This window comes from Primulina eburnea, chromosome 4 (genome assembly GCF_022965805.1).
Source record: "Primulina eburnea isolate SZY01 chromosome 4, ASM2296580v1, whole genome shotgun sequence".
Taxonomy (NCBI): domain Eukaryota; kingdom Viridiplantae; phylum Streptophyta; class Magnoliopsida; order Lamiales; family Gesneriaceae; genus Primulina; species Primulina eburnea.
In genome coordinates, this window is record NC_133104.1 from 38,533,653 (window position 1) to 38,551,247 (window position 17,595).

Genomic DNA, 17,595 nt, shown 5'->3' on the forward strand with positions numbered 1-17,595 from the left:
AATCTGTAGGAAGCTAACAATTTATTATAAACTATTATTAACTAATAAAAATAATAATATTTGATTATTTTTAGCATTTAGAATAAGATATAAAATCCTAAATATACAAGGAACATAAATCAATTAAAATATGTATCATTAAATCTAAGTAACTAATTTTTTTGGGGAAGACTGAAGAGTTCAGTTGAGTATTTGGTTGGGTGCGATGCAGAGTACATTTATTGGGTAGCTTCGATGCTACGTGTGGGACACTGTCCCCACATAATTTGGATGAAAAATGATTCACACACATATGTGATTTTAAAAAAATTAGTGGACTCCATGTATGTGTGGCTAAATTTGGACCATTGATTCTATCATTGGGTAATGTCCTTATATCTAGGATGGAATCAACCCATTTATTGAGTGGTCATGCACAAGTACAAGTCATCAAACGAATCCACGTGGCATGGCCCCACAACATACTGTCAATAATTTATGGCTACGAAGTATATCTACTGAACATATTACACGTATATTAAGTGATGAAGTAGGTTTTTTGTGAGATTGTAGTACGAATTTTAATATGTGAGACGGGTCAACCCTATCGATATTCATAATAAAAAATAATACTCTTAGCATAAAAAGTAATATTTTTTCTTGAATGACTCAAATAAGAGATCTGTTTCACAAAATATGATACGTTTTACTTAAGTGATGAATAATGATCATTCATTCATATATCATAGTTGAATAAATAGTCATAATTTATATATTCAAACATATATCATATGTTGAGTGGATAAAAACACTACCGAACAGAAACATAATTTGCCTGCCAATGTCTTATTGGACCACCCCATGTTGTACGAGGCCGCACATGTGACTTGACCTACCACTATGCTTCTCAATTATAATATCTTTATTATTATTTAAATAAAAATAAACATAATATTTTTATTATTATTATTATTATTATTATTTATTTTTAAGTTTATATCACTAAGAAAGGATAACATTATTTAAATTTTTTGTATTAAAAAAATTTCGTAATCTAAACAATTTGGTGAAACGATGACAAGTAGAGAATATGTCAAGTTTATTATTTACAATATGAGTAGGTCTCTTGTGATACGGTCTTACGAATCTTTATCTGTGAGAGGGGTCAACCCTAATGATATTCACAATTAAAAATAGAGCGGGTCTCATGTGAGACCGTCTCACGAATCATGATCTGTGAGACGGGTCAACCCAACCCATATCCACAATAAAAAGTAATATTTTGAATGAGTGACCCAAATAAGAGATCTGTCTCACAAATACGATATGTGAGACTGTCTCACACAAGTTTTTGCCTTAAAAATAATATTCTTAGCATAAAAAGTAATATTTTTTCATGAATGACCCAAATAAGATATATGTCTCACAAAATACGACCCGTGAGACCGTCTCACACAAATTTTTGTCTTATAATATAAATAAAATATAAAATAGCTATTATTTCAAATAAAAAAATTTGGAAACTTGACACATTAATTCTTGTAACTTTGTTAGAACAAAAAAGATTAGCTCTACGAAGTCAAATAGAAGTGGTTGGCTCTTTAAAGAGGACAAATTATGATATTTTATGTACAATTATTGTTAGGTTCGTTGAACCCAATATTCTCAACAAGCAATTTACTAAATTAATTATTTAATTAATATTCATTGACTAAACTCTCATGATAATAATTGATTCGTATAGCATTAATTAATAATTTTATTTATAAATTATATTAATAGGAGGTGAAATATAAAAAAAATTATTTATTATATTTGAAATTAATTTTTGTTATTTTAATAATATAGAATAATTATTTGGAAGCTTGGAGGCGATTCTTTCCATTGTATTGGGGGATGGAAATGAGTGGAGTCATTTGAAAATGATGTGACCAATAAGTCTTTTTCAGGAAAATTAAAATTAAAAAAATAAAATAAAATAAAAGACATATGGATAAGTTAGTGAAGAATCAAAATTCAAATTCCCATTTTGAACCGATTTAAGGTTGTCTAAGAAACACAAACAATATATCTGAATCGGGAATTTAATAAAAAGTATCTTAGGGAAAAAAATATATAATAATTACCAAAAATTCTCCCATTTCAGAATTTTAGCATATAAACAGTCAAATAATAACCTAAAAATGAAACGTCACAATTATTAATAAAATTATGAATTTCAATTGTGAAATAGTAAAAATAATAATTAAAGTAATAATCATAATTCATAATTATATGAATTTTGTCTACACATGTTAATACACCCGGGTCAAATTAATTATTTTATATCTCTCGCATTTCATATTGACTTCAAAAGTAGTCCGATTGTTGTGTGACACAATCTAATTTTTTGTTCAGACAATTACATTAGGAATATATTGCATCATTTTTATATAAATTTAAGATGAAGTATACTATGAAACGGTATAACATATCTATTTAGGTAAGAGGCAAAACTTGTGTGAAATTGTTTAATGGGTCGTATTTTATGAGACAAATATTTTATTTGGGTTATTCATGAAAAAATATTAATTTTTATATTAAGAATATTACTTTTTATTGTGATTATCGATAGGGTTGACTCGTATCATAGATAAAGATTCGTGAGACAGTCTCACAAGAGACCTATTCTACGTAAGATGTGTCAACTCGATCTATACTTAAAGCGAAAAGTAATACTTTTACCACAAAAACAATAATTTATTATAAAAATTGGATCGGGTTAGAAATCTTCTCGTAAAACAAAGTATATTAGGTTGCATTTGGATTGATTGATTTCAAATTCATGGATTTCAATTATATTTTTGTTTGTTAGAGAAATAAGACAGTATACTTCAAATCCATCTCTTATATTTTTATAAAATATTTCGTATTAAATATAATAAATTTTATGTTCACTCAATAATGATATCATTTGAAATATATTCTATTTTATATTACTAACGTGTAAATACCTAAGATTTAAATTTAACATTTGATTTATTATTTCATTACAAACAATGAAACAATAATCGAAATTCATGAATTTCTAATTCATCTCTCCGATACACCCGGTAAAACCTCCATCATTCCTCCATCATATTTGTAAGTGATGATAATAATAATAAGAATAATAATAATAATAAGAAAATGGGGCAATTATTAGCCAAAAAGTATCTCTCTTTATATTATCTCTTAATGACACGAATTAGTGCCATAATTAAATTCGAGGCTTTGTTGCTTTAGGCTGAGAACGTACGCAAAGAGTCGCGACAAACCAATTACATCACGGTTATGTGACTGTCTCCCTGGATAATTAGGCAAACAATTAATTAATTAATTAATTAATAAGGTGTTACGAGGGTGAAGTGGATCATACTAAAACAAAGTGATTAAGGACAAACTAATCGAGATTAGTACCATAATTATGGATTCTAGCGCGTGTGATGACAATTAATGGGGGGTGGGAGATAATAATTGCTTAATGGATCATAATTTTTTTAAAATTTTTTAATTAGAGTTAGGCAACATGATTGATTTTTTATTAAAAAAACGATAGAAAGAAAAATGCAAACTATTCGGAAAATCATACTCGGAAATTAATTTTTTAATGAATAGATAGATGTGTACAGATTTGGATCATCTGCTGTGGCTGAAAACACAGTACTGGTGTTGTGCTCTTTTTACACGAGATAATCAACTGATCATCTCGTTTCGTCTGACAATTTTTAAATTTGTCTGGCACTGTGTGAGGTCAATTAGATGTTCAACTGATTATCTCATATACATATCCATCAATAAGTGTACATAGCTTATATTGCGAAAATATATATAAAAAAGGCCGCATATTTAGGGTTATATTAATAGTTCGTTATCATCACTATAATGTAAAGTCAACAATTTTCAAGTGGAGAAGCTCACTATCCATAAAAAAAAAAAATCCACTTGACCTAATTTATATTATTTTACAATTATATAGTTTGCATAGAAGGATATACATCAACAAGCTAACTCAAGGACATTAAAATAATTTTGTCCTTACTCTTGATTAATTTTTTTACTTTTTTAAAAAAACCTAAATAAACCGATATCACGCACTCGAAAATTATTAGTTTTCTTTTTTAGGTGAGATGTTTTTTAATATCGAGTCTCGGATCAAGAATTTGATATAAATTTAAGATCTTAAATTCAGATGAGCTAGAAGTGATCGACAAAATTACTCGTTCTCACTTCTCAAGTTAAATTATTCACTACACAAGTTTTTGACTCCGTAATAGTGATGGTAGCATCTGAGAGCAAGAGTTTGATAAAGTATGTCGGTCGTCGGTCGGATTTTAAAATGTAGTAATAATGAATACAGGAAATAATTTCACCATAAAGCGTCCCAATTGAGCCATGTGATGTTGCAGTGTTAAATGGAGCCATTGAAAATTGTAGCACATCCCAATTTTATGGCTCACAAATTAACTTTATTATAAGCCCTAAAAGTTATAGTTATGTGATGTTTACAAAAGCTATGTATGGATGTTTTAGGCTAAAAACTTTATGATAAAGAAAGAAAGGAAAAAAATATATATCCATTATTTGTTCACCAAACTTTGCTTAGTACTAAGATACCTTTAGGTTTGTGTTTAGATTTGTGAATTTGATTTAGAGAAATATATGAGAGAGATTTTAAATACCACTTATCTTGTGTAGATTTGAAATAAATCTTGATTATCGTTGAAATTGTATAGCTTGAAAATGAGTTGATTTAAAATCTACTTGAATTTAATCTATTCAAGGAAGTCAAAAAATTTTAAATTTATCAATCCAATTCAAACACAACCTCATATATATTAAAACTAGATGTGTAAACGAAAAGGATATAATTAAATATGACAAATTTAAATGCTCAAAAAAGTTCGATCGAATAGAACGTTCGAAAATTTTAAAAAATTTGGCTCGAATTTGATTCGAGTTAAAGCTCGAGTTCGAGTCGAAAGATTCAAACATGTCAGCGTATTATTCGAATTACTGCTCGAAAATAAGTATTCGAAAGACTCAAATTTATTTATTTAATATATAATTATATTATATTAATAAAATATTAAGACTCGCGATCATATCACTAATTATCGAATAAAATAATTTGAGTTCGAGTTTGACTCGAAAAAAAATCGTTCTCTAAACTTGAATTTAAATCAATTTTTTTTTCCTAATCAAGGATCTAGCAAACTTACTCAGTTCATTTACACCCAAAACTAGGGTGTGTTAAAGAGTGTAAGAATTGGTAATAATTGTATCCCAAAAAAAATGTGGTAAGATGCTTATCATCCATTCCTTCTTTACTTTAGTAGTTTTTCTATTTTATAAATCATGAGGGCTTATCAATCACAAATTGCTAAAAACTTTGGAATATTTCAGAAATAGAAGATGTCACCCTCTCTCATTCTCACCCAGCGTAGCTGATAGTTATATTTCATGAACTATCCGATCACTTGAATAAGGAGGAATTGAGGAAACGTGATTCATAAAACCCAGCTGTGGATTTTTAATAGCAAACAGCAATTTCATGAAATTGATCCACACACAAAAACAACCAAATACATCAGCGTTTTAAATCTCCAAGCGTTGAAATATGTACAGCCCATTCTCAAAACAGGGTCAACAATGACATACAAAACCGATCATTTTCGTCCTAAAGTGAAACATATATACTTCGAGGAACTTCAGGAAATAAGACAACATCGTGTTACATGGTTAAAATCTGAGGAGACATGCTACCAAGGAGTACAGGGCTGATTCTTGTCTGCTCACCAGTTTTTTGCAGAGAGGATCATTCTCATTCACGGGGGTGGTTGAATTACATAAGCTGCGTATCTCGACAACATGCTCTGATTCAATTGACGGGTTCTGTCCGATCCTGCAAAGCAAGACGCTCGGACACATCAGCCAGCGATTTGAGGTTGCACTTTATCAGGGCCTCAACAAAGTAACATGTTTCATCTTTAGTGTTCCCGTCTGGCACATCCACCACAAATGACTCAATTGCCATCGTCCCTGGTCTCCCATCAATAATTTCTGGATGGACAGTGATGATAGAAGAATAGTTCTGCATAAATTTTCAAGCAAAGCCGACTCAATTAGATAACAAATAAAGATGAAGTTATGAAACTTCGGCAAAGCAAGAAAGGATAAAGTTTCACATTTAGAAATGATTAGGCTTATTATAACATATCAGTTACTAGGTGATGAAATCATAAAGACATCATATCCTAAAAATAGGAAATCCAGTTTCTTAACCAGGCAAATTAACAGGTACTTGATAAAGGATCACGCAAGTTGATTCAACTACATAACAGACCTTTTGCAACTAACTAAAGTGGCCAACCTAAATTATCTTAGGCGATGCATCCATTAATAAAACTAACTAACGTCGCCAACCTAAATTATCTCTGGCGATGCATCCATTAATAAATGGGAAGAGAAATCCAAGAAAACAAAAGGTAGATCAAAATTAGAATAACTTCCACGAAAAATTAGCACATTCAAGTATAAGAGTAAACCGTAGTAATATGGAAAAGGCTAAAATTCCGATTTAAAAAAATCTAGACTAAACCCCCCACGTGTTTTTAAATTCAAAGCAAAAAATCTTCAAGCAACAATGTTTTTCAAGGAAAACTTGCTCTTTATCCGTCTATGCTTGAAATTATCACCAGATTAAATTTATTAAAGTCAGAGATATCATCCTAAACGTAAAGATGTCATCCTAAACGTAGCAGAAACATAGATATGATCATGTTAGTTTTCATTTTTAACATATCTACCAACAAAAATATGTGAGACTTCAGGATGCTCTAGTCGATAAAGAAAATAAACATATTTGTAGGACCGAACTCCTCTCTATTTACAAAAAACCATAGATTATGGTAATATTACAACTATAATATTTTAAACATCACGTTTCGATTGCTACCAAGCCACCCAAACAGTCTCCCAACCAATAATTGCATTTCTTGTAATTCCAAAAATCGAACCCATGACCTTGAGGAATTTGACTAATTGCAGAACAAAAAAAACTCTAATCTAACAACCCAAACACCACAGACGTTTCGATTGCTCTAAGTTTTTGCACCCCGACAATATTTATGTTTTTATTATGGTAAAATGGTGTTATCGACTTCTTGACAACTTTAATTTTAGGGTAATTACATGCAAGGCGTAGAATAAATAGGCATACCAAAAAATAGTTGTTGACTGGGGATTTCAACTAATAATTTAGAAACGTAAGATGTTTTTAGCTCATTAAAGTTCTATAAAAGATTTTAATTAACCTTATCATCAGACGGAATCAGAAGCCCGAATAACATATTATTCGCCCCATCGAATGAATATAAAATGCTTAAACCAACTAAGAATTTTTTTTTAAAAAAAGAAAATTCACAAATTATATCTAACCATTTCTCCCGAAGCTCCCAGAAATAGCTAATAATCAATCAATTGCAGGTACTACGGAAATAAATATGCAAATCTCTAATTTTGGAAAAAAAGGGAAAAGTGAGATTGTTACTGGCCGAAACAAATCAAGAAAAGATAATTTATATGGGAATCAACCAATTGAATACGACTCCGAGAAGTAACAGATTCGAAAATAGTTTCTAGATTTACCTAAACGGAATGTTCTCAAATAAATTCTTCATTTACTCAGATTCAAACAATGAGCTACACAACAAAAGTAATCGAAATCACTTAAAAAAAAAGCTTCGAATTTGATCACTGTCAAGATAAAGATTAATTAATACCTTGAGCCGGTGATCACCGCCGACGATCCGCATACTGAAAATGTGCTCCTCATCATCCAACAGCTCCAGCCTCTCCCTGCTCGTAGTCGCCGGCAGTCCTGACTTCACATTCACTTCTCTCACAGTTCCGATTTTCAGATCACCCTGCATTATACATCTACTCACAAACGGCTTGTAACTTTGAGGCTGGTCAAATCTCCTCACCAGCGACCAAACCTAAGTAACCGATCAACACACGCAAATTCAACGCACAAAAGCGCGTGAATCAACAGAATCTAACATCGAGAAAAAAAAATCAAAAGAATTCATCAAATCAAACATAGATCTGAGATCGACTCACGAGAGGTAGGGGAGCTTTGATGTGTTTGACCAAAAAGGAAGTGCACTGGTTATCGGCAACGTCGTGCTTGTGGTGTCGCTTGATGAAATCCTCCACGGTAGCTGTGAGCACATCGCCTTTCACTGTGACGACCATGATCAAAATAACCGGAGATTTGTGAGGGGAATGGATAACAATAGAAGAGAGAAGAAGAGTGAAAGAGAGAGAATCAAAGTCAGAGGTCAGAAATCACAAGTGGACAAAACGCACCGCCATTGTCATCTGCGAGTTGTGGTGAATGGTCCGTCCAATATTAATTTTATATGTTATCTCCCTCACAAGGGCCAATCACGACAATTTATTATTACTATTATTATTAATAATAATAATAAATATATATATATATATATATATACACACACATACATACATACATACATACATACATACATACATACGATTAATATAGTCAAAACGGACCCAGTGGGTAAGACTGACAATAGGAGTGTCGAAGGCATAAAAAGGTCTTTTTATTTTTAATAATTTAATAAATATTTTGAAATAATTTTAATTTTAAAAAATGTGATTATATGTGTTTATATGATATATATATATATATATATATATAGGGTATGAATATTCAATTTTGAAAGATATGAAGAACTTAACTAATTTTAACAGCTCTATACATGCTTGTAGTTAATCTTACCATTTAATCATATTGAATTAGTTTGAGTCGTGCACAAAGTTTGAATGATGCAAATTCTGTTTGAATTGTGATTTTAACTTCGATGGCTTGTGTTCGAACGTATTCTCAAATATATTTATCCAAGAAGTGAAAATAGAATATCTATTACTATTATTAAGAATCTTCCTAATAGAAACAAAAAATTGGTCTGTTTTTTGTTTTACCAATTTTGCCCTCATTTGATATCAAATTTAAATTTTTGTTTTTATTTATTTTTATTTCAAAAAACATACAACAATTTAAATAGCAATTAGTACCTCGATAATTTATCAAATTTCACTTTAGTGTATAGATAATTATAAAAAAACTGTACACACCCACCGCATGTACAAAATATCTAGTATGAATAAGGCATTAGATATTTTACTGCTATCATGGTCACATTCATGGTCAAGAAATTACAAAATAATGATCAAAATAACTTTCGTCCAAGTTATATTACCAAAATTATTTATGATGATATTTTAAATAAATATCAAATAATGTCTAGATATCATAGTTAAGACAAAAACTTGTTTGACGGTCTCGTGGGTCGTATTTTGTGAGACGGATATCTTATTTAGTCATCCATATATATATATATATATATATATATAAACACACAAGCCAAATGCAGTGATAATTGATTGGTGGACGGGGACTGAAATGCTGTTGATGAACAAAATACATATACATACTACTGTTAAGACAACTGTAGATGTTTGGTTTGTTCAATTCATTCATTTTAACTTCCTTTATTCATTTTGCATTTGCATATACATATAATATATATATATATATATATATATATATATATATATATATTATATACATATATATATATATATATGCATACATAATATGTACTATTGTACTAAAATACATAATTATTTAATTATCTAAACGAAACAATGTCTTAAATTAGTAATCAAATCAAACTTGGTGTACTGAATTTGGGATTTCCGCGAGAATGTTCACTCCTAGCATGGATGACGAAAACCGTGTGCAATACAAATGGCACCACCAACTATAAAATGGCTAAATGGATGTAACACTCTTTATTAAAAAATATATCAAAAAAGAATAAAACATATTATATGCAAAATCAATAATCTTTTAGACTCTGTGTTTTTTTATAAATTGAACATAAAACTTCTTATCAGAAAGATAAAATGTGTCAGAATTTTTATAACATAAAAGTGAAATGCGTAGAAGTTCCATGTTTTTGGAATTTAAGTTCACCAAATATTTCTAATATTGAACAAGTGATGTAAGCGTTATATTATGTTAATAACTTCCGACTGAAGTAAAGCGGTAAAATTTATGAACAATTTTCTTTCCTTTCAGTATGTATATATATATATATATATATATATATATATATATATATATATATATATATATATATATATTTAAGAAGAGATGGGCATGTTTGATAGAAAACTCTAGTGTAGATTAACCGCAAATGTCAGCGAATATCTGTGAAAGGCCTATGATGAGAAAGCTTGGATTCTTGGCAGTTGGCACCATCAGTTACATTTTACATTTACACTTACAGCCCTGTTACTAGCTATTACAACCATCGAACAAAAGCACGTTCCGTGCTAAATTTTGGAGTAATGCAAAGGCTGTTTTGTTTTCTTGAATATATTTAATTAGATGATTTATTATGGTACAAAGCATGAAGTCGAGAGTTTTTCTTATGATGAAGCAGAGGATATATGCACGCAGAAAGAAGATATTAATTAGCAAGAACTTCCCATATCAACTCAGGGTCGAACGATGTCATCCGACGAAGCGAGCACCCTTCAATCTCCAGCTCCCCTGGAGGCGCCGCCGCCGAACACCAGTCATACGAAGACGAGCCCTGCGAATCTTCGCCGCCTCTCAAGAACCCGTCTTCGGAAACGCTTGCACTCCAACTCTCCGCATTCACTTCAGAGTTCGGAGGCAAACCCGTCTTCTTTTCCGCGCTTTCGCTTTCGCTTTTGCTGCTTCCACTCTCCTTTTTGTTCCCACTTTTTTTAGCCTTTTTACCCTTTCTCGCCTTCAGAAGAATGGCTTGAATCTTGTTATCAACAGCATTATTCAGAGCTTTGACGCTGGCGCAGTCCCCTAATCCTAAACACGTCGTGTCACACAGGTTCGGGAAGTTCAGGCGGGCGTATTCGCCTCGGAGCTTGGAAGCAGCCCTGTCGTAGGCGTAAGCAGCGGCCTCCGCCGTGTCAAATGTTCCGAGCCAAATTCTCATCCTGTTCTGCGGCAGTCTTATTTCAGCCACCCATTTGCCCCAGTGCCTCTGCCTCACTCCCCTGTACAGCTTCTTCTTGATCGGATTGAAATTAGTTTTAACAAAACCCGGTTCCGAAATAGGATTTAACAGAGTTTTTCTCGGAAATGAAGCAATCTTTTGTCCTTCATTGTCGAATTTTCGGAATATATCTCTCTGTTCCATGTAAACAGAAGAGCCCAAGGGCCTGAAAACATGGCTGCAGACTGTGTCTGTTGTTTGGTAGAAGGAGAAGATCGAATCAAAGGTGCTGGAATCACTAGTTAGAATGAGCTGTGACAGAACAGCTCCAATACTTGCCTCATTTTCAACTGTAAATGGAGGCTTATTTTCTAGAACTTTGTCCATTTTTACGAGGTTGTACGAAGGTTTCTTGACATCACAAAACAGGGGACTGTGAAATTAATTACCCATTTCCTGAGTTTGAGGATGTCAGAATCAAGAAAGAAACACATCCCAGATGTCAAGAAATTTAGAAAGTTATATATAAACAACAGAAAATAAAGTAAATGGATGAATACATCAAGACCTTGGGGCCGAAATTTTGGAAAAATAATCCCTGCACGAGTGAGAACTCAATAATGAAAAGGTAGTTTGAAGATAGCAGCTTTCCGAGAAAATTTTGGTGATGGGTTCTTCTTGTTATCTGTTGGCAGGCATGAATTTATAGGTCTTAATGCTGGTTTGGTTATACAATCGAGTAAATGCTCTTATTATTTACTAATTTGCCATTGGAATTTGTAACACAAGGAGTAATAAATAAAATAAACATCGATAAATCTAACTACTGCAACAATTTCAAAATTTTTTTGAAAAAAAAAAGAAGAAAAGACATGCATTATGTGTGTAAAATTTATATAAGAATTTATAGAATTAGTAAGGGATCATAAGAGGGGTTATTTTGAAAATATGTTGTAACGACAAATTTGAGAAAAAATATTGATGTAAGATCAATTTAAGAAAGAAAAAATGACGTCTTTTACGTGATAGATCCTTGATATTTTTAATTTGATTCGTGTTTTCAACATCCGAGAACTCAAAACTGAATCGTGTATATGAAGCTAAACAAATGTACGTATATATATATACGAGAAAATTCAAAAACATACTTATCACTATACTAAAATTTAACAGATGTCAACTATATTATTACAATATGAATAATCCATGTAACTTTATGCTTAAAAGTGAGTGATGGTTTTGATATCCGGGAGGAACTTTTACGACGTAGTGATTTTGTACTCGTGATCTAAAATCTATTCGATTTTAATTTCAGATTATCTGTTAATTTGTATAGTCTGACACTTGTCCAATTCTGAAATAGCCTAAAAAGTAGAGTCGAAAACTTCCAAATCTTTTTTAAATGAGCAATTAATAAACATGATGAGACAGCAATTCTCCCTAAAAGAAAATATTTGAAGCTAATTAGTGGCTAGGTTTAGCTTCTGAGTTTCAATAATGTCTTTTATTTAAAGATATTTGCATTATATATTGCTCTCGTTATATGTTAAAAATATTTTTTAAATAATTTTCTTACATGCAGTTGTTATGTCAAAGATGCAAATAATAAGTTAGTGGAAGGAGCATAATTGAAAAAAAAAATATCGAAATTTTCAGTACGATAACAGTATGAAATTTGAAAAATTTCGGTGTATATCAAAATAATATACATAAACTAACAAATATATAATATTTTTAAATGATAAAGTTATAAATTTAAAAAATATAAGGTTTTGTCCGGTATAAAACAGTATATCACAAAATTTTGATATAATCAGTATGCTAGTTATACATACTGAAAATTTCTGTGTACCGATAAAATTTCGATACGATATCGATATATATTTTATTATACCGTAATTTTATCGTAATTTTCGATATTATTCTCGATAAAGTACGATATATCACCTATTTTTAAGTGTATGTGTCCACATCAAATGCTGGATAAAAGTCCACAACTTTGACATAGGGTTCCCTTTGCTACAATTATTACCAAAATTGATGGTAGCACTATAAGAACTTTTGTACATGCAAAACTTAAACAAAAAATGCCTTCATTTATACAAAATTGATCCCACAAAAGTGTTCGAAAATCTATCCCAAAAGATTAATAGAAGTATGGGTTCTATATATGACCTAGCTACCTAATTATATATTGTCCCATGTTACAATTCGTGGGCAACTTAAACTACTATACAAGTAATTTAACAGATTAAGAATCCTAACACATCAGTGGACTTAACTCCATCATATCGTATCGTTTGGTTCCTATATATAAACTACTACCATCACCGCGAAAACATATTTTTCGCATCGTATCGTTTGGTTAGTGTGAAGAGAGAATCTGTAAACTGATCATTCTCACCAAATAATGACTTTATATATAGGATTGGGAATATTATCATATTTTACTTATCCCATCATGAATAAAGAAAACATGTAAAATTTTTATTTCTCAGTTGAAAGTATTTCTTTTTATTTAAAAAATCTATGAGATTGTAGGATCCTACGTCCCTAAAATAAAGAGCATTCTATACTGATTCCCAATAGAAAAGTAAACTTTATGCATGGAAGAAGTTGATCATCACATACAATTCACATGCAGAAAAGTCAAAGCTTTAAAGGTGTAAAGTATGATTTAAAAAAATATGACTAAAGCGATGGCCTCCAATGTCTAAAAATGGCTTTTCATATCCACATGTGACAGCCAAACCTAATCCTCCAAAAGTCAATCGAAACCGCACCCCTCCCAATCCGGCACATATCTTTTTCACACGTCCATTTAAGCATAAATTCACGAGTTTGCCTTTCGGGATATTTTCCTTCAAATTTGATGCATCACCGTCGGGAACGTTCTTGGGAAATTCGTAAAAGATTCTTATAATAGTGATGCGACCGGGTGAATTGAGTTTGAGATGAGTAGACAATTACCGGGTCGGATTATGATTGTTCAGGAAATGGTTCTCCCTAGCTTTTGAAATATCTGCACACTTAAAATAACAGAGATAATTAATGGGACGCCGGAAAGTTTTCCAAATAGCCACTCTGATCCTCAAATCAGTCACGTGTTTTTTTTTTGGAGAGTGAATATTTCTTAGCAAGAGTGTATATATCAGAATGAATTAATATCAGACGAAATTGGTATTTAAAGGAGAAAAGTCAATGATAATTTTTTTTCAGTGCTCAGCTGCTACTCATGACGGATAGTTACTCATGTCCTACTTTCTGACACTGTTAGTTCCAACAATCCATACTTACTCTGATTGAGTCATATCACCTTGACGTTCGCCTAGAGATCTCCTAATGATGATCAAGTCATGACACAACATTCTTGTGAACTCACGCATGACACGTATACTGAATGCCTGGGTAAATTACTTGGAGGCAGAGCTTTGTTCTGGCTTGTATTACCCGGGCTTCAACTACCCGGGCTACTACTCATACTACCCGGGCTACTAGATGAACTATGCTTCTGCTGAACATGGGGTAGGTTTGCTTCACTTTCCGGGCGACCCTAAGCCCATACTAGAGCGACCGCGGATACCGGATATCTCTCAGGATATCATATAGCTAGATCGAAAGTGTTGTCATGACGTCAATATAATAAGTTGGAAATACTCGAACGCTAGCTAAAGTTCTCACCATCAATCCAAATCCAAATTGGAGCGATTTTTGTTCAATAATCCTCGTATATTTTTTTTGCTTTTACTCGTTAAATAAATAGGCAGAGATTCACATAATATTTGTTACAATATCTCAAGTAATATTTAGAAAAAAATTACGATGTTAGAGAAAGTTATTTAGAAATCACACGTAATGCCGAAATTAGCAAATGGCTAAGAAAGTATAAATTTGGCGTTTGGTTAAACTTTGGATGCACAAAACGACACGTTACTGCTGCCAAACCACATACAAGCTACCTAGCTTCCGATTCTTGCTTTCCTTTCCTTTCTTTTTTTTTTACCAATTTCTCGTGTCTACTTTTTAGTCGACACACGTGTCAATCCATGATGTGTAGATTACGTCATCAGGCATTAATTTCAAGATAATTATGTGATTTGCATAATGTTTATTCGTACAATAAATTATAATTAAGATCTAAAATGGGTTAAAATAAAGTTCGAAGACTCTACGGAAATCTTTACTCACTTTCTTATAAAAATGATCCATCGGTCATTTTTACTTGTATGTAGTATATAGAGCCTTTACAGTAAGTGTCAATAATATAAATTTTCTTACAAATTGAAGTTAATATAACTAGTTATTTCTTTACTATCAAAATGACCACAAAAAGAAAGAGTGAGTATCATGTGAGATCGTCTCACGGAGCATAATCTGTGAGATGGGTCAACCCTACTCATATTCACAATATAAAGTAATACTCTTAGCATAAAAAATAATATTTTTTCATCGGTGACCCAAATAAGAGATCTGTCTCACAAATACGACCCGTGAGACCGTCTTACACAAGTTTTGCCAAAAAAAAAAGAAATAAGAAGGAAAAACTCGTCAATTGCAAATAACATATGAAATCTACAAAAACCACGTTAAAAAAAAACTCTTTCAAAGAATACGAATATACGTTCAAAAGTCACGTAAATTCATTCGATGATTCTCATCAATCCCTCCAAAAAATAAGAAAAAAGAAAAAGCAATATTTTACGTTTAAAAAATGACAAATTACACAAAATCGATTGTGAAAGTGGTAAAGCTAAAAAATTTGTGGAGACTTTCTTTCTTTGTACATGTTCTAAGAATTGTTTTATTTTCAAAATTGTATTATGTTTTCAATTAATTAATTAATTAATTAATGACAAAAACTTGTGCGAGACGGTCTCACGGGTCGTATTTTGTGAGAAAAATATCTTATTTGGTTAATCTGAGAAAAAGTATTACTTTTTATGCTAAGAATATTACTTTTTATTGTGAATATCGATAAGATTAACCCGTCTAACAGATAAAGATACCTACTCTTATATATATATATATATATATATATATATGTATATCCACTCGAATTTTCGATATTCCTTTTTATTTCTCGTCAAATCCAATTTTTTTTATTCACTTTATAACAAAATTTTATTATTGAAATCTATTTTAAAATTTAAAATCAAATCTTTCCCGCATCTTTGTTAACGCTCCATTATTATTATTTTTTCAAACTATACCACCTTGCTATAGTAAGCCCATTTGGGGTAAACTTACCGGGATAAAGTAAAATTAATTATTTTTTTAAGAGCAAATCTCCTAAAAAATAGTCTTATTAATCTATATATGTAATATAAGTCGATTCCGTAAATGTCTACGTTTGAAAAATAATATTTTTTTAGATCGAATTGAGTCAAAACCCTGTATCATAAAATCGATATGGAAATATTCTCATTTTTGTGTTTGACTTACTGTATTCCCTTGTACAAAATCTTGGGCCACATGATATTATGCTGAGGATGTGTCTTGTCTATTTAGACATAATTGCATGTCACGAAGCCTTAAGTCTTGTCTTATCTATTAGTCTTAATCAATCTTTCGGTTCCTCGCCAAAAAAGCGTACTTTAGAACAATGGTCGGTTTGACAACATTGTAACTCAGCCCTTTTAATGCGCTTTTATTGATTTATTTTAATCTTTGGAGAATTATTCATTAAGATACCTCTTTTCATGTGGTTGGTTAGTGAAATTTATTTCGAGTTAGGCAAATGATCCATGCTCCATGTGTAGTTAACATCCCTATGCCCTAGCTATTAATCTTTATTGTTATTTTTCGAGAAGTTTATTCTATTCATTCATTTAAGATCCAATTTTATTAATCAAATAGTTATCCATAAAATTGAATCTTAAACCGGGTCAAAATATTATTAAAACAACTTAAAATTTTAATGATAAATATTTGACTATTAATCTATCCTTATTTAATCTACTCAACCAAACACGCCCTAAAAATTTATATATATATACATATATACATATCCCGTGTGTGAGAAAAGCAAACGAGGATGAACACAATTATGCCGTCTAAACTGGGCCACAATAGTTATTGACTTAAAAGGGCCTTTTATGAATTATGTGTGGCCCATAAAACTTTCAGGCCCATTTAATATTTTGAAAACAATTTGTTACTGGTGTGTGGATTTTGGGGCAGCTAGACTTGTCAAATCCCCAAAATAAAAATGGATTTTAATGATAATTAAATTTGTAGTATATTTTTATTTTTTCATATTTTATTATTCAACTAATTAATTTTATTAACTATTAATTTCTTATAGTAATTAAATAGTTCATTTTCCTTTTTTTTTTTAATATTTCAAAGGTTTTTAGATTTTTTTATTAAAAAATTGACATTTTTTCTAATTATTCTGAATAAAAAATTCGATGAGAGCCATTTAGAAGCTCACCAAAATGACAGGTCGACCTGCCTCCCCTCGCCTAGTTGCGGGCTGGCTCGTGGCTCGCTCCCCATTTTGACATCCCTAGGTTGG

At 31.2% G+C, this 17,595-nt stretch overlaps 2 protein-coding genes across 3 annotated transcripts; both read right to left on the minus strand.

Moving 5' to 3' along the window:
* Positions 1-5,547: 5,547 nt before the first annotated feature.
* On the minus strand, positions 5,548-8,403 carry LOC140831167 (abscisic acid receptor PYL8-like). 2 transcript variants are annotated; one of them, XM_073194965.1, is made up of 3 exons: positions 8,122-8,403; positions 7,782-7,925; positions 5,548-6,091 (listed from the first exon to the last, which is right to left on the minus strand). In XM_073194965.1, exons 1-3 carry the CDS (start codon positions 8,254-8,256, stop codon positions 5,879-5,881), a joined length of 492 nt encoding a protein of 163 aa, XP_073051066.1. In that variant the 5' UTR covers positions 8,257-8,403; the 3' UTR covers positions 5,548-5,878. The 2 variants fall into 2 exon arrangements, with proteins under 2 accessions (XP_073051066.1, XP_073051065.1); XM_073194964.1 differs by having other exon boundaries at positions 7,782-7,997; positions 8,122-8,400.
* Positions 8,404-10,258: 1,855 nt separating this feature from the next.
* LOC140831168 (ethylene-responsive transcription factor ERF061-like) lies at positions 10,259-11,762 on the minus strand. The gene has a single exon (XM_073194966.1). The coding sequence runs from the start codon at positions 11,463-11,465 to the stop codon at positions 10,569-10,571; it is 897 nt and encodes a 298-aa protein (XP_073051067.1). The 5' UTR covers positions 11,466-11,762; the 3' UTR covers positions 10,259-10,568.
* Positions 11,763-17,595: the final 5,833 nt, after the last annotated feature.